The sequence below is a fragment of the Schistocerca cancellata genome, chromosome 1 (assembly GCF_023864275.1).
Source record: "Schistocerca cancellata isolate TAMUIC-IGC-003103 chromosome 1, iqSchCanc2.1, whole genome shotgun sequence".
NCBI classification, from domain to species: Eukaryota; Metazoa; Arthropoda; class Insecta; order Orthoptera; family Acrididae; genus Schistocerca; species Schistocerca cancellata.
In genome coordinates this window covers 859,348,767-859,371,807 of record NC_064626.1, presented here as the reverse complement: position 1 = coordinate 859,371,807, position 23,041 = coordinate 859,348,767, and the positions used below count along the sequence as shown (strand labels likewise).

The following is a 23,041-nucleotide window of genomic DNA, read 5'->3' as shown; positions in this document are numbered from 1 at the left end:
CCAGATAATTTGTGAGAGTGTTTTCGATAATAATTCAAGTGCTGTAAACCTGTGTTTGAACCCTAATATTAACCCAATCATGAACCGACGTAGGATCCCCTCCTAAGTGTGCAGAAAACCGAGCATCCTGTTTCTACCAAAATAGTGAATGAGATTTTCACTCTGCAGCGGAGAGTGCGCTGATATGAAACTTCCTGGCAGATTAAAACTGTGTGCCAGACCGAGACTCGAACTCGGGACCTTCATCTTTCGCGGGCAACTGCTCTACCATCTGAGCTACCCAAGCACGACTCACGCCCCATCCTCAAAGCTTTACTTCTGCCAGTGCCTCATCTCCTACCTTCCAGGAGTGCTAGTTCTGTAAGGTTCACAGGAGAGCTTCTGTGAAGTTTGGAAGGTAGGAGACGAGGTACTGGCAGAAGTAAAGCTGTGAGGACGGGGCGTGAGTTGTGCTTGGGTAGCTCAGATGGTACAGCACTTGCCTGCGAAAGGCAAAGGTCCTGAGTTCGAGTCTCGGTCTAGCACACAGTTTTAATCTGCCAGGAAGTTTCAAAATAGTGAATCATTTCTGTGTATTCAATGTGCAAAAACACAGTACCAGAGTGATGAAAAAGGCACATAAATTAAACTTATTTGAAATGTAATTTAGTCTTGATTGCTATCATGAATGATGATGATGATGATTATCCGTTAATCGAGCTCAGTGTTGGGCAATTTGCTTTAAAGGATGGAAGCATAAATTATTCCAGGAGGGGTTACACATTAATTTTGGTTGGATTGAACTTTTTACAGTCAGTTTACAGTATTAAAGTTAGTTAATATTTTTGATTGCACAACTTATTCAGAGACTTAACACTGCAAGGTTTAGGTGAGGCTTCATCTCTGGTTTAAAATATTTTCAGTTAGTTCAAAGGATTAAAAGTTAACTCAAGTCTTAAAAAGATAAAGTTAAAGAAATTCTTTGCAATTATTTCAATAATACGCAGGTGTCTGTACCATTCTTTCTTTCTGTGTAACCTTAGATTAATTTGTTGGGAAAAGAAATCATTTCATGCTCTATATTATCGCTGGGTTAGTTGCAGGTTGCGTTATGTTGTCATTTGTTGAAAGAGAGCATTAATAATGCATAACTTTTTGCCTGCGTATTGAGATTATGTTGGGCTATGTTTATTTAAGACACACTTACTCCCTCTCAAAATATATGTGTCGTTCGAAAAACACAAGGACTGACTTTGCGATGCCTGTCCATATGCCTGGCAGATAGCCCCATTAGAACTGTAGGATGACATGTGTCCAAACCTCTGCCACCTAAAACACCTCTTTGGAGGAAAATAAGGTCTGACATCACACCTATAAACCATGATGCTAACCTTCTTGAGCAAAACGTTGCTATCAAAGGGCAGGATAAAAGCTCCAGTGTCCACTCAATCATCTTTTGAGCTCCTTCTGGATGTTCCGAGCAAAATGTACTCCATATCGTGCCTGATTAGTATGCAGCTCTTGATCAGTTTGTACTGTTAGGTCCTGATAGACAATATCATCTTGGTTTCTACTGAGTTTGTTATGAGGAGAAAAGGAAACTGGTATATTTCCTATCTTTCCACAGGCCAGGAGAGCCGGCGATTGGTTGGCGTGCAACGTTTTGATCAGCAAAGATCCATTTCTAATTTTTTCTATTTCTGCAACCTCCCCAAACTGATCTTTAATATTTTCAACAGAAAACAGTGGGTTCATTGTAGAGATAGATCCGCCATCAGTTCAGGAACAAACCAATAACTCAGCAAACTGTCCACTTCCATTTCTCCTTCCCTGTCTCTTGTCTTGAGGCACGGTCAGAGATGTAAATGCCATAGGATTGTAAACCTCTGCACTAAAATTACTGTTCCTGACTGTTGATATGGCTGTGTTGGCACAGCCACTGTTAAGTTTGATCTGTTTCATAGCAGATCATCTGACATGATGCCACTCAGTGGGCATGACCCCGCCAAGGCAAAGGCCACCTAGCACAGTAGCTGCTGCCTGTAGTCTCTGTATCCCAATGTTGATAGACACCTACTCCTTGGCTGACACAGGAAAGTTACAGCTCAGCATCGGCAGTGCGACAACCAAGAGAGTATGTGACAACCTCACAATGACGGACAAACTTCCGCCCTGGATTTCAGGTACAGAGGCAGATCCACTTGACTGGCAAGAGTGAAAGATAACAGTACACAGTGGAGAGTTAATACACCTCTGTAAGGCATCCTTTCCCAACGGCCTGAACTTCTGTAAAATTTGGAAAGTGGAGGTCAAACCCAAAATGGGGACCAGAATTTAAAAGGCAAAAAAGTTGAGGAGAAAAAGCATAAAAAAAAGCAAAAAGAGCGAAAACCTTCAGAAGTCCAAAGTATAGTCAAAATACCAAAGTAAAAATGTGACCAAATAAAAAGACTCCTATTAGTCATCTTTTACAACAGGCAAGGATGGGCTGTGGGTCTTTTCTAGCTCCCAACACCACTGGGGGTCAGTATCATTACTTGTAACAGGAAGTACAATCAGTTAGGCTTAAAATAGTAGTAGACAAAAGAGCAAACACAATGTTTGTATTACTTTCATTATCCTTATGAAGACTATTTTTATGTGACATATATCCGAACAACTATAACATAGATACCTGAAGAACTGTCCTACAAAAATTAAATTTATTCTCAACAAATTATTCCAGAAATGTGATCTATGGTTGCTTCTTTGAATAATATTATTGTTTTAACAAAGTGATACTAAGGATTGGGTAACAGAATAATGAAGAATATCAGGTTGGTGAATGGGGTTAGGCTATAACTACTGGATGGAATATTCAAATTCAGTATGCAACAGATTTTTGTCATGGAATGATTATAACATTTAAAACAAATCTGCAATTGTTGACACTACCTCTGCTCTAACAGCACTTTCATTTTTATTTGATAATTATTATCTACAAGTTAAATCTTTGAAGATAAGCACTAATGAAGTTCCTGTTATGGGGAGGCAAGTAAACGCAGTTGTTTAGGGACTCTATAAATTTTTAATTTATTTTTTTTTTTAAACATTGTTTCACAATAAGTGAAAAATGAAAGTACAGGAAAATGGAATAAAGGGTAGAACAAGTAAATTATAAGAAATGAAGAATTTGTGACTGTTCCAGAACTGTTTGACTGAGCAGGTAATTTTTGTCACTTGCCATTTACCTCTCTCTGTTTGCATTCTGCACTGTTACTTTCTGGTTCTCTCTCTTACTTACTGATTTCATTAGCCTGTTCCTTAATTTGTCCCCCATCCCCCTTGTTTTCATTTCTTTTTTGTTCCAGTCTGTACCCTATTACTTCCTTTCTGTTTCATTCTCTAACTTTGACTCACTGATCACCAATTACTCATTACCGACAGAAAACTTCAAGTGATGTATATGTCTGTATGTTGTTCACATGGCCACCAATGTTCATAAAATGCATGAATGGGTTTAGTGCTCTTCCTGCTGCCATCTTAATGCAGCTGGTGATCACGCATTTTTCTAAACTTGTGTTCACACAATATTTTTTTGTGTGCAATCACTGAAAACACGAATATGCTACGGGTTGCTGATTTAGCATGCACATACAATTGGTCTACATCGACTATTTGCACTATCCTCGAGAACAAGAACAAGATTAAGGAGATCAATGCTTCAAAGGGACAAGAGTGCCTGAACAACGGTTTTGTATTCTGGATGATGTGAAAAGATTGCTGCGTATATAGATAAATAAACAGCAACTGAAAGGCGACATTAACAAGAACATCATTTGTGAGAAGGCGAGAATGATTCTCGCTGACCTCGTTAAGATAAGGCCACAATCATCAACGGCCGAAGAAGTGTTTATGGGAAGACATGGATGGTTCGAGAAATTTAAGAGAAGAACCAGCATCCACAGTGTTGTGAGGCATGGTGAAGCAGCCAACTCTGGCACAAAAGCAGCAAAGAACTTCATCAGCAATTTCAAGATACTCATAGATTATGAGGGTTATCTTGTACAACAGGTTTCTAATCATGACGAGGCAGATCTATCCTGGAAAAAGGTGCCAAAGCGTGCTTTTATAACAGCAGAGGGGAATGCACTGCCCGGTCACAAGTCAATGAAAGGCCATCTCACACTGCTATTCTGTGCCAATGCAAGTATGATTTGAAAATTAAACCACTGCTTGTTTACCATTTAGAAACTTCACAAGCCTTCAAGAAGTGTAAAGTCCAGAAGAGCAGGTTAAATGTGATGTGGAGTTCAACCAACAAGGCTTGTGTGACACGCGATCTTTTTTTGTGATTGACTCAATGAAGTGTTTGGTCCTTCAGCGAAAAAACATTTGCTCGAGATGAATCTGTTACTCTATGCCTTGCTTGTTATGGACGATGCTCCCACCCATTCTCCGGCCTACAAGACCCCTCCTCGAAGAATTTCAATTCAACAAGATCCAATATCTGCCTTCCAACACCACTCTGTTGCTTCGGCCTATGGACAAGCAGATTATTTCTAACTTTAAGAAGCTCTACACTAAAGCACTCTTAGAGTATTGCTTTGACCTGATTGAAGCTACCCATATCACTCTCAGAGATTTTGGAAATATCACTTCAACATCGTTGCCTGCATCATGAGTATTGAAAAGGCTTCTGCTTGGAAGAAGCTTTGGCCAGAGTGCGATGTCGAATGTGACTCTGCAGCATTTGAGTCAATACCTGTGGAGCCTGTAGTCGATAAGATTGTGTCTTTGGCGAAGATCATGCAACTAGAAGTGGATAACAATGGAAGATCACAGCCAAGAAATGACCTCCAATGAGCTTATGGAGTTTCAGTGTGTTTCACAGAAGGAATTCGTGGAGAAGAGTTCAGAAGAGGAGGAGGAGGAGGAGGAAGAGGAAGAGGAAGAGGAAGAGGAGGAGACTGTGGTGGCAGTGGTGACATCAAAGCAGCAATCTTCTGGCTCGATAAGAGAAATGCTAAAAGCATGAAACTATGGTGCATCATACAATGAAAAACATCACACCAATAAAGCAGTGGCTACGCACACAACAAATTTATTTGACGATTATGTTGTGTCACATTTTCGTCAAGGGTTCAAGCACTGGCAGAAACGAATGGCTATAGATAGCTTGCTAGTACGAAAGAACTAGTTATTTATTGTGATTAATAAAGTACATGATACTGTATGTATACCAGTGGTTGAAAATACCACTTCAGTTGTAAATTTATTTTATTATCACAACCGGTTTCGGGCTCTCATGAGTCCATCCTCAGGTGTTGCAACTGTGCTATGGCCCCCCCGAGTGCCGCGGTGGACGTGTATATGTCCACCGCGGCACTCGGGGGCCACAGCACAGTTGAGACACCTGAGGATGGGCTCATGAGAGCCCGAAACCGGTTGTGATAATCAAAGAAATTTACAACTGAAGTGGTATTTTCAACCTCTGGTATAATGCTTGGTTGCGGATGTTCTTCCAACAGGATTGTTACTGTATGTATAATTTTCTCTGAATAAATGGCATAAATAAAATAAAACTTTTAGAACTTTTTCTGCATGGAATGCATTGCCTATTTTACATTAATTTATATGGGATAAATTGTTTTACTTGATGAGTGTTTTATACTATGAGTAAGATTCTGGGATGAATTCTGCTCGCTATGTGAGGTTCCACTTTATTAATCCCTAGCCATTCAGTATGCATATGATTATGCATACTTCTGGGACCGACGATATCAATAGCAATCCAGAAGCTCAGCTAATGAAATTTCTCTGCTATGGAGGCAGCTGCAATACCAATGATGCTGCTACAGAAGACATGATATCTGGGTAAATACGTTCTCCATTGTGTGCTCTTAAATCAGCACTCACTTGCATTTTGAACGTTTCCTACAATGTTATTATGGCTGGCTACTTCTGTGGTGACATCCCTGCACCACTATTTTGTGATTGGGACATATTTCAGTATTCTTCTCTGTATGAAATTTAAGGATTACCATATATTACAAGGTCTTTATCAGCATGCTCCCAGTAGTGTATAATAACAGTTTACATGCATTTGGTTTGTGTGTGTGTGTGTGTGTGTGTGTGTGTGTGTGTGTGTGTGTGTGTGTGGTGTGTGTGTCCACATCCATCCATCCTTTGAGCACTGCCCTATACGAACTGTTTTCTTTGGATGCATGTTTTTCGTACTTACCAGTAACATGTTAATTAATTAACTCCTGGTATGTCAGCCAAATTAAAAACCACCTTTATCAGTGCTAGAATTTACTCTTCTTTTTTTCTTCTTCATTTCTTTCTTTCCCTTAAGCTGGAGAGTGGGAGAGAATTACAGGTTAATGGAGAAGGGATGTAGGTAAAGACGAAATCAAGGTATTGCTACATTTTTTAAAATGAAACTGAATCCAATTGGATTAATCCAGCCTTCTGTAGCACAAATACTAGAATTATAATCAACAAGTATCTGTCATTCTGGGTAGCTACGCCAAGTATAAGTTTTATGCTGGATGCTAAATACTGTAATACTTGTTACACAGCATGGCTGCCCTGAGATCAATCAACAACTACAACATGACAGCAAGGGGTGTAACCTCAAATAATTTTTTAGCACTGACTGGTACACAACAGTAACATGTGCAACATCAGCAAAGACATAGGGTAATGCCAGCACAGTACAACAACTGCAGGCAATATTTACAAATTGTCACGAGCCATACAATGCATGCAATATCAGTGCATGTTCAGCTTGGATGGGAAGAAATGCATCATAAATCAAAATACAAACATTTCATATGTATAGATCAATTTATAACAACGGCTTTATACTCCTCTGCCGCCAAACAAAGTCTAGTTTTTGAGTGAAGGAACTCAGAGGCAAAAAATAGTTTTGTACAGAATTTTACTTTTCCTTTTCAACAGAATTTTACTTTTCCTCCAGTGTATTTCACTAATTTAATAAATGAACTAGTAGGGCAGCTTATGACATCAGGGTAACAAGCATAAGTATGCAGTAGCTCTATCAGAATATGAAGAGTAACTGAAGAACCTATAGAGAAATATTGTCATTGAGTTAAAGTATTAAATGATGTTATGCTAATAGGATATAGAGAGTTGTTGTTTGTTGTTGTTGTGGTCTTCAGTCCTGAGACTGGTTTGATGCAGCTCTCCATGCTACTCTATCCTGTGCAAGTTTCTTCATCTCCCAGTACCTACTGCAACCTACATCCTTCTGAATCTGCTTAGTGTATTCATCTCTTGGTCTCCCCCTACGATTTTTACCCTCCACGCTGCCCTCCAATACTAAATTGGTGATCCCTTGATGCCTCAGAACATGTCCTACCAACCGATCCCTTCTTCTGGTCAAGTTGTGCCACAAACTTCTCTTCTCCCCAATCCTATTCAATACTTCCTCATTAGTTATGTGATCTACCCATCTAATCTTCAGCATTCTTCTGTAGCACCACATTTCGAAAGCTTCTATTCTCTTCTTGTCCAAACTAGTTATCGTCCATGTTTCACTTCCATACATGGCTACACTCCATACAAATACTTTCAGAAATGACTTCCTGACACTTAAATCTATACTCGATGTTAACAAATTTCTCTTCTTCAGAAACGCTTTCCTTGCCATTGCCAGTCTACATTTTATATCCTCTCTACTTCGACCATCGTCAGTTATTTTGCTCCCCAAATAGCAAAACTCCTTTACTACTTTAAGTGTCTCATTTCCTAATCTAATACCCTCAACATCACCCGACTTAATTCGACTACATTCCATTATTCTCGTTTTGTTTTTGTTAGTGTTCATCTTATATCCTCCCTTCAAGACACCATCCATTCCGTTCAACTGCTCTTCCAAGTCCTTTGCTGTCTCTGAAAGAATTACAATGTCATCGGCGAACCTCAAAGTTTTTATTTCTTCTCCATGGATCTTAATACCTACCCCGAATTTTTCTTTTGTTTCCTTTACTGCTTGCTCAATATACAGATTGAATAACATCGGGGAGAGGCTACAACCCTGTCTCACTCCCTTCCCAACCACTGCTTCCTTTTCATGTCCCTCGACTCTTATAACTGCCATCTGGTTTCTGTACAAATTGTAAATAGCCTTTCGCTCCCTGTATTTTACCCCTGCCACCTTTAGAATTTGAAAGAGAGTATTCCAGTCAACATTGTCAAAAGCTTTCTCTAAGTCTACAAATGCTAGAAACGTAGGTTTGCCTTTCCTTAATCTTTCTTCTAAGATAAGTCGTAAGGTCAGTATTGCCTCACGTGTTCCAACATTTCTACGGAATCCAAACTGATCTTCCCCGAGGTCGGCTTCTACTAGTTTTTCCATTCGTCTGTAAAGAATTCGTGTTAGTATTTTGCAGCTGTGGCTCATTAAACTGATAGTTCGGTAATTTTCACATCTGTCAACACCTGCTTTCTTTGGGATTGGAATTATTATATTCTTCTTGAAGTCTGATGGTATTTCGCCTGTTTCATACATCTTGCTCACCAGATGGTAGAGTTTTGTCAGGACTGGTTCTCCCAAGGCCGTCAGTAGTTCCAATGGAATGTTGTCTACTCCGGGGGCCTTGTTTCGACTCAGGTCTTTCAGTGCTCTGTCAAACTCTTCACGCAGTATCGTATCTCCCGTTTCATCTTCATCTACATTCTCTTCCATTTCCATAATATTGTCCTCAAGTGCATCGCCCTTGTATAGACCCTCTATATACTCCTTCCACCTTTCTGCTTTTCCTTCTTTGCTTAGAACTGGGTTTCCATCTGAGCTCTTGATGTTCATACAAGTGATTCTCTTATCTCCAAAAGTCTCTTTAATTTTCCTGTAGGCAGTATCTATCTTACCCCTAGTGAGATACGCCTCTACATCCTTACATTTGTCCTCTAGCCATCCCCGCTTAGCCATTTTGCACTTCCTGTCGATCTCATTTTTGAGACGTTTGTATTCCTTTTTGCCTGCTTCATTTACTGCATTTTTATATTTTCTCCTTTCATCAATTAAATTCAATATTTCTTCTGTTACCCAAGGATTTCTACTAGCCCTCGTCTTTTTACCTACTTGATCCTCTGCTGCCTTCACTACTTCATCCCTCAAAGCTACCCATTCTCCTTCTACTGTATTTCTTTCCCCCATTCCTGTCAATTGTTCCCTTATGCTCTCCCTGAAACTCTGTACAACCTCTGGTTCTTTCAGTTTATCCAGGTCCCATCTCCTTAAATTCCCACCTTTTTGCAGTTTCTTCAGTTTTAATCTACAGGTCATAACCAATAGATATAGAGAGTACAAAATAAAATCACAGATAGGAATTTAGTGGTCACTGTAAAGCAGGAAACAAAAAGTCATACCACTCACCTAAAACATATGCAAATATTAGCTTCAGATTAGAAGTAAGATGAAGATATTCGGGAAACCTTGAGTCTTCATCACCCTGAGTTGGCAATAGCAACGCACCAATACAAATAATGGCCGCTACAACCACCACATAGTTTGGTGTTTGGTATCTGCCTCCAACTGAAAGAAAAAATTCTGTATCAAAATATTAACATCAGTACTTACAAGTAACACAGCACCTAAAAACTTTCGTACTGAAATGTGTCAAGGTAATTTTAAAGAATTTGGATGTCACCAGCAGTGGGCTCCAAGCGAACATTCACGATGGTGTTCTTAATATGATGCTGTAAACTTTAAAAACAGTGACTTTACATTATTCACAAGATGGCACACACCTCGAGTTTTCCATTGTGTTTCTTTCAGCACTTGTACAGTGTTATCATTATTAGGGAAGAAACACAGAAGAAGTGTGAATACTGAAATTTATTGATTTGAGATGTAATATCACTCATCTAGAATGTCCCAATCTATGAGAGCACAGTGAAAGGTTCTCAGTTAAGTACAGGGGTGATGTTAATATCATTGATACACTTGATCAGTGGAATAGTTTTGTTTATATAGCTTCTTAAAGTAATAGTGTTCATATGTTTTGTTCACATTGGTGGATTCCACAGCATACTGGATTTTCTATTCATGTATGGTTTACTGTCAACAAAAATTCATCCAAAGGTGGTGAGCTTATCAATGATCATCTTCCATTTCTATATTTAACAGTTAAAAATGGGTGCCTCAATTAAAATGTGCAAGCACTTATCTTGAATATGATTCACTTCGAGGACATCTTGAAACTATAACCACAAATTAAACACTGAGAAAGACAACAATAACAAATTGGACAACTGACCAATAATGTAGACTCCACAGATATAACAAAAGACTAAGGAATACATTATAAATGAAGAGCTAACAACATGTAAGCTTTTTTGCATGGTGGGTGCCACTTTTGTGGAACACTGACCAAAATGCAAGTATGAAAGGTTTTGCCACTTTAAAGAGACTTAAATGAGTGCATTAATTTATTACAGTGAATGAATGGGCTGTCTGGCAGTAGTCTAAGCTGTGTCGAAGTAGGTAGCCCTGTACAACAAAAGACAAAGTCAGCTGTACCTGTTGTGAAGGGCAACGTGTTCTCTAGGATGCAAAAAAAATTCTTACTGTTTACCTAGAAAATGGTAAAACAAAAACCACACAAATCTTGCGGGCAATTAGATGAATATAGATAAAAGAAAGTCCTGAATTACATACAACACTAAAACTCTCTTCAAAACAACAACTTGTCCAAATTTTACGAAGGTAACAGAAATAACATATGAACAAGCCTAGAATCATAGAGGTAGACACATGCAGACTGGTGAGACACCTGAAGAGCCAACATCTAAACAAAAGAGCAGGAGGTTACAGACAGGGCCTGTATAAGGCAGTGAAGTTGGGAAGGAGGAAGAATATAATAATGTTGTAAGTAGATTGTTTTAGAAATAAAAAAGTACAAATATGTAGCAGATGCAAGTTCTGCTGAGGGGCATAAGAAAACATTATAAAAAGTAGTAACATGAAGATACCAGAGAAACTAAACCAAAAACTGTCAAGGCTGAAAAGAAAGCAATGGTAAGCACGTGGAATCAGCAAATTTGTCTGTGTACATAAACAAGATGTTTACATGAAATAAAGCCTGAAGTACTCAGAAAGGCCTTTCTTTTTACAGTAAGTCAGGTACAAACATTGTATAACTACAAGTAACAGTGAGAATATTTATTTACAATGTAACAGACTCTTAAAAGCATCAAGAGAAACAATGACTTCTAAAGTTTTTCTGTTCATTATGAGTTTTATTCTTATTACAGTGCACACGGTTGTAAATTTCTATTTCTTCCAGAATGCCCATATGAGTACACTTCTCATTTTATACAAAATCGTAAAATTATTTTCAATCTTAATAACATTGTGACATTCTGTGATTAAGTGGGCAGCAAAGATGGATTTATATTCTCCATTTTTTTCTCCTTGCTTTTGTCCATTCTTTGTATCTCTTCTTTAAGTTTCTGCCTGTTTGGTCAATTTAAAAAGCTTCACAGTTACTATGCTGGATTTTCTATGTACCTGGAGCAGCAAAATTTTTGTTGTTAGTTTTAATATTATGTATAATTAACTGTCCTAGTCTGCCGACAGTCTTTAAAGCAATTCTAAAATTAAGCCTGTGGAAATATACACTGAGCTTATACAAAACATTACCTTAAAAGTGAAAAAAGACAAATTTTAAACATTCTGCAGGATCACTATATTTGTTGACTGTATTCTGCCAAGACTGATATTTATAATTGCTTCTTTCATCAACTATGGAGTAATGAATGCTACTTCTGGATGCAATATGGTGCAACGTATTTAGTTATTTGTTGGTTTCATTAGTATTTAGATGCAATTTGAGTATGCTGATAATTGCATGAAAGATAGCTTTTTATGCTGAGATGGATGGCATGAATTCTGGAAAATGATGACATCTACAGTAAGGACATATGATAGATGAGAAAAACAACTGACGAACATTAGTAAGAGAGAGATTTAATTAATTAGTTGGCATATTTTGCTGATGTTCAACACTAAAGTTAATATTAGGATGAAGTTCATTTATCTTAAGAGCTAACAGATAGCTGTTATTCTTAAATCCTTGATACGGTAACAGAATATCACTTACATATCTTTTATAATGAATTATTTTTGCGCCTCCTGCAGATGTTTACAAATGAAACTTTGTTTTCAAGGCAGTATATTGGCAATAGTGCCTGCAAGCAGAGAACTCACAGCTATTCCTTTCTGAATAAAACTTTTATTGTTGAAAGAAAAGTAGTTAAAATTATAAGTTCAACTATTGTGCCCTGTGATACTGTTTTGTGATTGAGAAGATTTTTTAAAATTATTTCACAAGATTCATCTACAGAGCTGTTTGTAAAAAACTAGTTTTCTTTTACTCTCGTATCTGAAACACATATATATTTATTATACATAGAAACATCCGCATAACAGGCAGTACAATCCAAGGAAATAAGCGAAGTGAATAGGGCTCATTGTGGGATGATAATGGACCTCACTGTTTCAGCCAGATCATAGCAATTTTTAATTGAGAAATTTTTATGGAAGATGTAATTTACTTGCAGCAGCACATGTAATTTTCGCAAATTGGACAGCCTGAATTGTTAACTGATTTGACAATCAGTCTTAGTGGCGTGCTTTCAATTATGCATTTTTATTTGAGTCCTCCATCTTGCTTCTCGTGAATTTTTGGGAACACTAGCTACAATGAAAACAATAGAAAACAGAAACACGTGAATAAAATCAATTTATTTTGCACTTCTGAAAGAAAATACAAAACGAGAACCATTGAACAGCTACTGACTTCATGGGAAGCACAAAGATGAACAGAGCCAAAGATGTCACAAACAAGACCCGGTATGGATGCAAATGTTTGGTCTGTAAACAAGCCTCACACATGGCTAACAGTTCCCTCTCATATGCACTCACTTCATCTGTGAGCACATCACCTTTTTGAGAAAATTCTGTTGGTGAAGCAACTGGCAGCTAACTGGCTGGCATCCACTATGATAGGGAGAAGTGCTGAATACACAGGGTGTACCAACTGGCAGCATTACTAAAGTTGGTCTTTATCTCATCAAAAGCTTGTAGCACCTCTGTGGTCCAAGAAAAGTCGTAGCAGCACCCACTGGCACTGAGTTCTGCTAGTGCTGCAGCGAGACACCTGGATGCCTGCTGCAACGAGTAAATGGTGTCTATAAAAATAAACCATTTCCTGAAAATGGTACAGCTGCTGGAAAACCTCAGGCTGTGGCATCAGTTGTATTGAGTTGACATCCTGTAGGGATGTGATGCTACAAGAGGAGACTAAATGCCCTACGAATTGTACTTTCTATCGTCAGTAAACATTTGTCCTGACTGATCACCAACTGATACTTTGAGAATGTCAAAAACAAACTGTAAGTGCTTTTTCTGTTCTACTATCATCTTTGCAAACACAAAACATCATCTAAATAAGCAAACCAGACGAGAAGTCCACAGAATACCTCTTCTACGAAGCACTGCTGTCATACAACAGAGGTATTCTTGACGTCAAATGGCATACACAAGTATTCGTACAGTCCAAAGCGAGTTATGGCAGTGGTTTTTTGAATGTTTGTGGGTTGGGCTGAAATATGGTGGTACGCCTTTTTGAAGTAAGTTATTCTTAACATCATCGCTTCCACTAACACACTACACTGCTCTGGGAAGCACAAGGACAAGATAGAAAAGTAATGTAACATATTAACAACTTGGTGGAGAAGAGAAACAGTGTGGAAGCTTGTTGCCAGAGGCCTCCCAGTCATGCACAGAAAACTGGATGTCACACAGTGTGAGGTCAGCCAGCATGGCTATAGCACCAAATGGGGGCTGGCCGAACAAAACGAGGTAGTTGAAGGAATGGGAAATGACAATGCATGTCACTCAGCAAGCAGATAGGGGGCACTGTGGTGGTGTTCTCCATTACAACATGGCCCACACATAACATCTGGAGGACTTTACACTGGAAAGAATCATCAAAAAACTGGAAGAGGGATAAAGTGTGATGAGTGGTATTGTTCACAGCATTGTTTCACATGCATGGGGAGCATACCAAACCAAAGGCACTGCTGCCTGAAAGTGAGGAGGTGGTCAGCCATGGTCAACTATAGCAGCAGATGTCTGCTACATTGTACAACAGGCAAGAAGTAGCCCACATCAAACAGCAGGTGAAATTGCAACCACATTTACCAGGGCTGCGAGGGATTCAATCTCACGCTCCACAGTGGCACAGTGACTGCATGGGGGTGGTCTCTTTGCCCAATACCCAGTATCTTCTGTTCCATTTATGGATGGATTCAAAATTGTTCGGCTCCAGACAGCATAGTCAAAAGCACCTGTTCTCAAGATCATGGTGCCGGTGTGTGTTGCGTTGACACCCACACATTGGCTGCACTGTTTGCAGTGGTGCCCAGTGTGTAGGGAGTCACACGCTCTATTTCGATGAGAAAAGGTTCAGCCTGAGTAGCAATTCTTGACATGCCCTCATATGGTGAGACGTGGGAACACACAATGCACCCAAAACCACTGTTGAACATGGTCATTCTGGTGGTCCAGGTGTTATGGTGTGGGCTTAATGTTGCATGGGTGCACTGACTGTCAACTCTCTGAACACAATACACTTAATGGTCGAGGTTAATGTGACACTTTATTCTGTCCACCATGTGAATTTTTTCAGGGGTGCATTTGGCCCCAACTTCATTTTTAAAGTTGACAATGCATGTCTGCATTGAACAGAACAGCTGGAGCAGCTCTTGAAATGAGAGGATACTTGGGGAATGGACTGGCCTGCTCATTACTCCAACTTGAATCCCATCAAGCATGTGTGGGATGTGTTGGAAAGATATACTGCAACTTGTCCACAAGCATCAACAACCATCCAGCAGTTGTCAACCAGACTGCTAGAGGGATAAAACACCCTACAACAAGAACTCCTTCCCAACCTTGTGGCAGCATGGAGTACATTTAGAGTAAGCACTACCATCCATGGTGATCATACACCCTATTAAGAATCACATCTCGCGTTTTGTGACATCCGGGGGCCCATCGTAAGTTGTGGTGACTTCAGTGTACTTATGGTATAAAAGTGTCATTTCTGTTTGTTTCACAGTGTATTTCTTTCAGTTACATTCTGTACCACTCTGTAGCAGTTCTTTCTCTGTATGGTTCAAGTCTCATTGAGCTATGTTACTTGGCAGTAACATATCATGTGCAAGTCACTTTCCATTTAAGTTTTACACACAATTGTATGTTTGGCAGTGGGTAACAGTCTGGTGTGGCACATATGTTTAAAACATGGTATCTCCACATGGTCTCCAGCAGCTGTCTTTCTCTTCTATGAGGTGCAAAGATAGTGTCCAAGAACTGCAAGAATGACAGTTCACTACTGAATTCAATAATCTGCTGATCTATTTTTTTGTCAGATTGTATACTTGTCAGGCAAAAGTCTGCAAGCTTTGAAGGTGACAGGAGGGTACGGCTTAGTCCAAATGTGATGTGTATCATGCGCAGCAGCAGCAATGTGCAAAGAATGTTCATTACCAGGTGTGGCTCGAGTCACTTAGGTGGCAGATACAAAGTGAGATGGAGTAATCCCTTCTTGTAAGCTCCGTAGTTCGTCTTCAGCAGCCTCTAGTTCCATGGTTGCTGCACACAATTTGCAAAGTGACACATTATTTTCCGCCATAATGCCTGTCTTTTCCTCCATTAGGTCTGATAACTTTTCTTTTATGTTATAGTATGCACACACTGAAGTTTCAAAATCTGGTGTGTAGTTGGACATGTGAGGACCACAGCCACTGGAATCCATATCGATCATCTTGGTACCTGGTTCAGCAGTGCTGTGAAAATCACTGGATTGCATCACACTTCATAATAAAGTGTAATGGAAGGCACAAGTGTTGTAAATTTTGTCAGGAATCTTAATAGTTTTAAAATCAATACAGATATGTGCCTGGTGCGAGGATATACCGTATTTATTCGAATCTAAGCCGCACTCGAAAAATGAGACTCGAAATCAAGGAAAAAAATTTTTCCCGAATCTAAGCCGCACCTGAAATTTGAGATTCGAAATTCAAGGGGAGAGAAAAGTTTTAGGCCACACCTCCAAATCGAAACAAAGTTGGTCCATTGTAATATGAGACACAATTTAGGTCGAATGAATGACGATACAGCTACAGTAGTTTGGTTCGAGTCGTAAGCTTAGCAGTCAAGCTTTACCAGGTAGCCATTGCTATGCGTCAGGCGCTCCGTCCGTATTTATACGGGTACCCTTCCTTTTTCACGTGCTTCGTCTGGGTTGTATTGATTGCTTATTTTTCTTTGATCTGATAAGTGCCGTTACTTTGTTATAGGTGTTTACGTCACTCTAAGCTGAAAATGCATTGTTGTACTGTGTCACGCATTGTTTGTCGCATTCTGATAATGAGTTTTTACGACTTGTCGCCGGTCGCGGCATGGCTTGCTTTTGTACGCGCTAACGCCGCTTCCAATTGAAAATAAATAAATAAATGAATGAAAATAAATAAAATCGTCTCATTAGGGAAACAATGGCAAGAGACTGCAATTTGTTGTTACTTACACTGCTGCTTTCTTTGATAATGATCAACAAGAACCAAACAATAGACTGCGTGTGATAGAAGATGTTGTGAAGGAGAGTTTAGCGAAAATTTTTCTCCATTTGAATATCTTTGCAGATGCCTCTTTAGTACATTACCTTCTGCACAGAAATTAGAGTCATCTTAGATTTCAAAATCTAGTCAGTTGTCGTGCTTCATTTCTGACTGTATCTCTAATCGGCGTAAGAATAATACTAATATAAACATGGCATGATAAGTATATTCTTCCGCGATTGCTGTTGTCTCACTCTAGTTTCGTAGTTTATTGGGCAGACAGGATTTAAATGAAGTAGCAGCAAACACAAAAGAATACATGGCAAAATGTTTATATTCGTATTATTCTTATGATGAAGAGAATACTGCATGTGATTCACAATTCATAAAAGTTACTATTAGCAACCATCTCTTGTCACAGGTAGGAAAAAATTCAGAACGTAGAGTTGGCCATATTGACAAACATCCCAAACAGTCTTGCCAGTCGGATTTTCGTAGTACATTGAAAGGCTGCTACATTCGAAGATGAACAATACGGAATTTGTATTTACTTCGTTGGATAATGTATGAAAATGCAGTGGTCGAAACTCGGGGCGGAGAAAAAGCTCGTCTTCCACATTTTCTTTTTTTTTTTTTTAAATTTATTTACTGACGCGCCAGTATTTATCTTTGTGCCTGCAAAGCATGCCTGTGTAGTGCTACATATATTCGACGGCAAAAGTTACTTGTGGCGGCACTTACCAACATTTTACAGAACTTCCGCTTACTTTGCACTCGATTCTAAGACGCAGGCGGTTTTTTGGATTACAAAAACCGGAAAAAAAGCGCGGCTTAGATTCGAGTAAATACGGTAAGTCAATACTATAGTAATGCAAAAAGAACAGTGTCTAGGATGGGTACTGTCACATCAGGTAACATTTAAGTCCCACAACAAGAGCTTCCATGCCAAAAGTTGGAATTTTGGGGCTGTTAGCAGGTGTAAGCCAAGTGTTTGTTTTGATCCACTGGCAGTACACTTACATCTGAGCTAGAGGTGACGAGTTATGTGCGTGATACCCAAGTGTCTGTAACATGTAACCCATGCTATGTGCTGGACATGCCTGGAACGTTGTGTTGGTTTGATATTTGCACATGTTTTTGTTGCAGATACTGAGCATGAGGGTTGATTCCTTGGTTGAGATGTCAATAACCATTGAGTGTCAGTGAATAGCGGCAGAAGCATCAGAAACTTGTGATGAGTCTTGAATCTTCATTCTGTGAATGTTGCCAGATGGGCGCTTCTTCTCAGAGTGGCTAGTCTCATCTACCTGACTGCACCTGCAAGGGGAAGTGCGCTTCCTGGCTTGAGGTCCGAAATATGCATGTTACCAACACTGAGTAGGAATCCATTTGCTGACACTTCAGCACATACTCTGATGATCGTTATGCACCTAGCTGTTGAGAGTTAGTGCTGTGGGGCCTGTTTCTTTGTTTTGCTCCTAGAGAGAAGGGTTTCAGTCACAAATGGTCCAGGTCGAACACAGGAAGAACGTAGGTACCGGAACCACTGCTATAACAGTTGTAAATTGTCGTAGCTATGTTGGGAAAGTAACATAGCTCCAAGTGCTAATAGAAAGCACTGATGCTCAAATCATTGTTGTTATTGTGGTCTTCAGTCCAGAAACTGGTTTGATGCAGCTCTCCATGCTACTCTATCCTGTGCAAGCTGCTTCATCTCCCAGTACCTTCTGCAACCGACATCCTTCTGAATCTGATTAGTGTATTCATCTCTTGGTCTCCCTCTACGATTTTTACCTCCCATGCTGCCCTCCAATACTAAATTGTTGATCCTTGATGCCTCAGAACATGTCCTAGCACACAATTCCTTCTTCTAGTCAAGTTGTGACACAAATTTATCTTCTCCTCAATTCTATTCAGTCCCTCCTCATTAGTTACATGATCTACCCATCTAATCTTCAGCATTCTTCTGTAGCACTACATTTCGAAAGCTTCTAGTCTCTTCTGTTTATTGTCCACGTTTCACTTCCATAGATGGCTACACTCCATACAAATACTTTCAGAAACAACTTCCTGACACTTAATTCTATACTCGTTGTTAACAAATTTCTCTTCTGTAGAAACGCTTCCCTTGCCATTGCCAGTCCTCATTTTATATCCTCTCTACTTCGACCATCATCAGTTATTTTGCTCCCCCAATAGCAAAACTCCTTTACTACTTTAGGCGTCTCATTTCCTAACTAATTCCTTCAGAACCACCAGATTTAATTCAACTACATTAGATTAAGCTCGTTTTGCTTTTGTTGACATTCATCTTACATCCTCCTTTCAAGACCCTCCTTTCAAGACACTGTCCATTCCGTTCAACTGCTCTTCCAGGTCCTTTGCTGTCTCTGACAGAATTAAAATGTCATCTGCAAACCTCGAAGTTTTTATTTCTTCTACATGGATTTTAATTCCTACTCCAAATTTTTCTTTTGTTTCCTTTAGTGCTTGCTCAGTATACAGATTGAATAACGTCGGGGGTAGGGTACAACCCTGTCTCACTCCCTTCCCGACCACTGCTTCCCTTTCGTGCCCCTCGACTCTTATAACTGCCATCTGGTTTCTGTACGAATTGTAAATAGCCTTTCACTCCATGTGTTTTACTCCTGCCACCTTCAGAATTTGAAAGAGGGTATTCCAGTCAACATTGTCAAAACCTTTTGCTAAATCTACAAATGCTAGAAACTTAGGTTTGCCTTTCCTTACCCTATCTTCTAAGATAAGTTGTAGGGTCAGTATCGCCTCGCATGTTCCAACATTTCTACAGAATCCCAATTGATCTTCCCCGAGGTCAGCTTCTACCAGTTTTTCCATTTGTCCGTAAAGAATGTGTGTTAGTACTTTGCTGCTGTGACTTATTAAACTAATAGTTAGGTAATTTTCACATCTATCAACACCTGCTTTCTTTGGGATTGGAATTATTATATTCTTCTAGAAGTCCGAGGGTATTTCGCCTGTCTCATACATCTTTCTCACCAGATGGTAGAGTTTTGTCAGGGCTGGCTCTCCCAAGGCCGTCAGTAGCTCTAATGGAATGTTGTCTACTCTCTATATACTCCTTCCACCTTTCTGCTTTCCCTTCTTTGCTTAGAACTGGGTTTCCATCTGAGTTCCTGATATTCATGCAAGTAGTTCTCTTTTCACCAAAGGCCTCTCTAATTTTCCTGTAGGCAGTATCTACGTTACTCCTAGTGATATATGCGTCTACATCCTTACATTTCTTCTCCAGCCATCCCTGCTTAGCCATTTTGGACCTCCTGTCGATATCATTTTTGAGATGTTTTTGCCTGCTTCATTTACTGTACTTTTATACTTTCTCCTTTCATCAATTAAATTCAATATTTCTTCTGTTACCCAAGTACTTCTACTAGCCCTCATCTTTTTACCTACTTGATCCTCCGCTTCCTTTACTATTTCATCTCTCAAAGCTACCCATTCTTCTTCTACTGTATTTCTTTCCCCCTTTCTTGTCAATCGTCCCCTAATTCTCTCTCTGAAACTCTCTACAACCTCTGGTTTAGTCAGTTTATCCAGGTCCCATCTCCTTAAATTCCCACCTTTTTGCAGTTTCTTCAATTTTAATCTACAGTTCATAACCAATAGAATGTAGTCAGAGGTCACATCTGCCCCTGGAAATGTCTTACAATTTAAAACCTACTTCCTAAATCTCTGTCTTACTATTATATAATCTATCTGAAACCTTCCTGTGTCTCCAGGCCTCTTCCACGTATACAACCTTCTTTCATGATTCTTTAACCAAGTGTTAGCTATGATTAACTTATGCCTTGTGCAAAATTCTTCCAGGCGGCTTCCTCTTTCATTCTTTACCCCCATTCCATATTCACCTACTACTTTTCCCTTCTCTTCCTTTTCCTAGTACCGAATTCCAGTCACCCATTACTATTAAATTTTCATCTCCCTTCACTATCTGAATAACTTCTTTTATCTCATCACACATTTCATCAATCTCTTCCTCATCTGCAGAGCCAGTTGGCATATAAACTTGCACAATTGTGATGGGTGTGGGCTTCGTGTCTACCTTTGCGACAATAATGTGTTCCTTATGCTGTTTGTAGTAGCTTACCCGTGCTCTTATATTTTTTATTCATTATTAAACTTACTCCCACATTACCCCTATTTGATTTTGTATTTGTAACCTTGTATTCACCTGACCAGAAGTCTTGTTCCTCCTGCCACCGAACTTCAGTAATTCCCACTATGTCTAGCTTTAACCTATCCATTTCCCTTTTTAAATTTTCTAACCTACCTGCCTGATTAAGGTATCTGACATTCCACACTCCGATCCGTAGAATGGCAGGTTTCTTTCTTCTGATAATGACGTCGTCCTGAGTAGTCCCCGCCTGGAGATCCTAATGGGGACTATTTTACCCCCAGAATATTTTACCCAAGAGGACGCCACCATCATTTAACCATACAGTAAAACTGCATGCCCTTAGGAAAATTAACAGCCTTTAGTTGCCCCTTGCTTTCAGCCATTCGCAGTACCAGCACAGTAAGACTGTTTTGGTTAATGTTACAAGGCCAGATCAGACAATCATCCAGACTGTTGCCCCTGCAACTACTGAAAAGGCTGCTGCCCCTCTTCAGAAGCCACACATTTGTCTGGCCTCTCAATAGATACCCCGACGTTGTGGTAGCACCTACGGTACGGCTATCTGTATTGCTGAGGCATGCAAGCCTCCTCACCAACGGCAATGTGCATGGTAAAAAAGCTGGCCAAATCCAGAGATAAGCTCAGCCGAAATTTTTTTGAAGAACCTAACGGTGTTCCAAAAGGATAGGCTAAACACTGCTGGCGGTGGTGTTTTTGTTGCAGTTAGAAATAGTTTATCTTGTCGCGAAATTGAAGTAGATAGTTCCTGTGAGTTAGTATGGGCAGAGGTCATTGTTAGCAAACAGAATAAAATAATAATAGCATCTAGAATGAAATTTTCACTCTACAGCGGAGTGTGCGCTGATATGAAACTTTCTGGCAGATTAAAACTGTGTGCCGGACCGAGACTCGAACTCGGGAACTTTGCCTTTCGCGGGCAAGCGCTCTACCAACTGAGCTACCCAAGCACGACTCACACCCCGTCCTCACAGCTTTAATTTCGCCAGTACCTCGTCTCCTACCTTCCAAACTTTACAGAAGCTCTCCTGCAAAACGTGCAGAACTAGCACTGCTGTGAGGACGGGGCGCGAGTCGTGCTTGGGTAGCTCAGTCAGTAGAGCGCTTGCCCGCGAAAGGCAAAGGTCCCGAGTTCGAGTCTCGGTCCGGCACACAGTTTTAATCTGCCAGGAAGTTTCATATCAGCGCACACTCCGCTGTAGAGTGGAAATTTCATTCTAGAAACATCCCCCAGGCTGTGGTTAAGCCATGTCTCCGCAATATCCTTTCTTTCAGGAGTGCTAGTTCTGCATGTTTCGCAGGAGAGCTTCTGTAAAGTTTGGAAGGTAGGAGACGAGGTACTGGTGGAATTAAAGCTGTGAGGACGGGGCGTGATTCGTGCTTGGGTAGCTCAGTCGGTAGAGCGCTTGCCTGCGAAACGCAAAGGCCCCGAGTTCAAGTCTCGGTACGGCACACAGTTTTAATCTGCCAGGAAGTTTCAGTAATTGCATCCTTTTACTGACCTTCCAATTCAGATGATACAATTGCTGAAAGGTTCAAAGAAAACTTGAGTTTTATTTCAAATATGTATCTGACACACACAATTATAGCTGGTGGTGACTAATTTACCCTCGATATGTTGGAGGTATGCATAAAACATCATCCAAAATTGTGCAAAACACATTCTTTGAAAATTATTTCGAGCAGTTAGCTCGAGCTCATGAGCTCACGCGAATAGTAAACAGTTGTGAAAACACACTTGACCTCTTAGCAACAAATAATCCTGAGTTAATAATGAGCATCAAAACAGATACAAGGATCAGTGAACACAAGATTGTCATAGCAAGATTGTATATTGTAGCTCCCAGATCCTCTAAAAATAAACAAAAAATATACCTACTCAAAAAAAGCAGACAAAAATTCACTTGATGCCTTACTGAGAGACAATCTCCACTCCCTCCAAATTAGTAATACAGGTGTAGACCAGATGTGGCCTGAATTCAAAGAAATAGTATCGATAGCAATTGAGAGATTTATAGCAAACGTACTAACAAACAGCGGAGCTGATCCTGCTCGATGCACCAAATGGGTCAGAACACTGTTGCAGAAACAACGAAACAAACATGCCAAATTTAAACAGATGCAAAATCCTGAAGATTGGCGATCTTTTTACAGAAGCTTGAAATTTAGAACGGAACTCTGGTCGTAAGTGAAGTATGTTAGCAGCAAGACACAATCAATGCCTTCTCTGCGTGATAGCAATGGAGATAC

At 39.8% G+C, this 23,041-nt stretch overlaps 1 protein-coding gene across 7 annotated transcripts in view; it reads right to left on the bottom strand.

Moving 5' to 3' along the window:
- Positions 1 to 23,041, bottom strand: part of LOC126189089 (motile sperm domain-containing protein 1-like) — a 52,619-nt gene that overhangs the window by 5,786 nt on the left and 23,792 nt on the right. For all 7 annotated transcript variants that reach the window (XM_049930919.1, XM_049930914.1, XM_049930918.1 and 4 more), the window contains one exon: positions 9,365 to 9,523. In XM_049930919.1, coding sequence (XP_049786876.1) covers positions 9,365 to 9,523 — 159 coding nt within the window. The remainder of the gene's footprint in view (positions 1 to 9,364; positions 9,524 to 23,041) is intronic.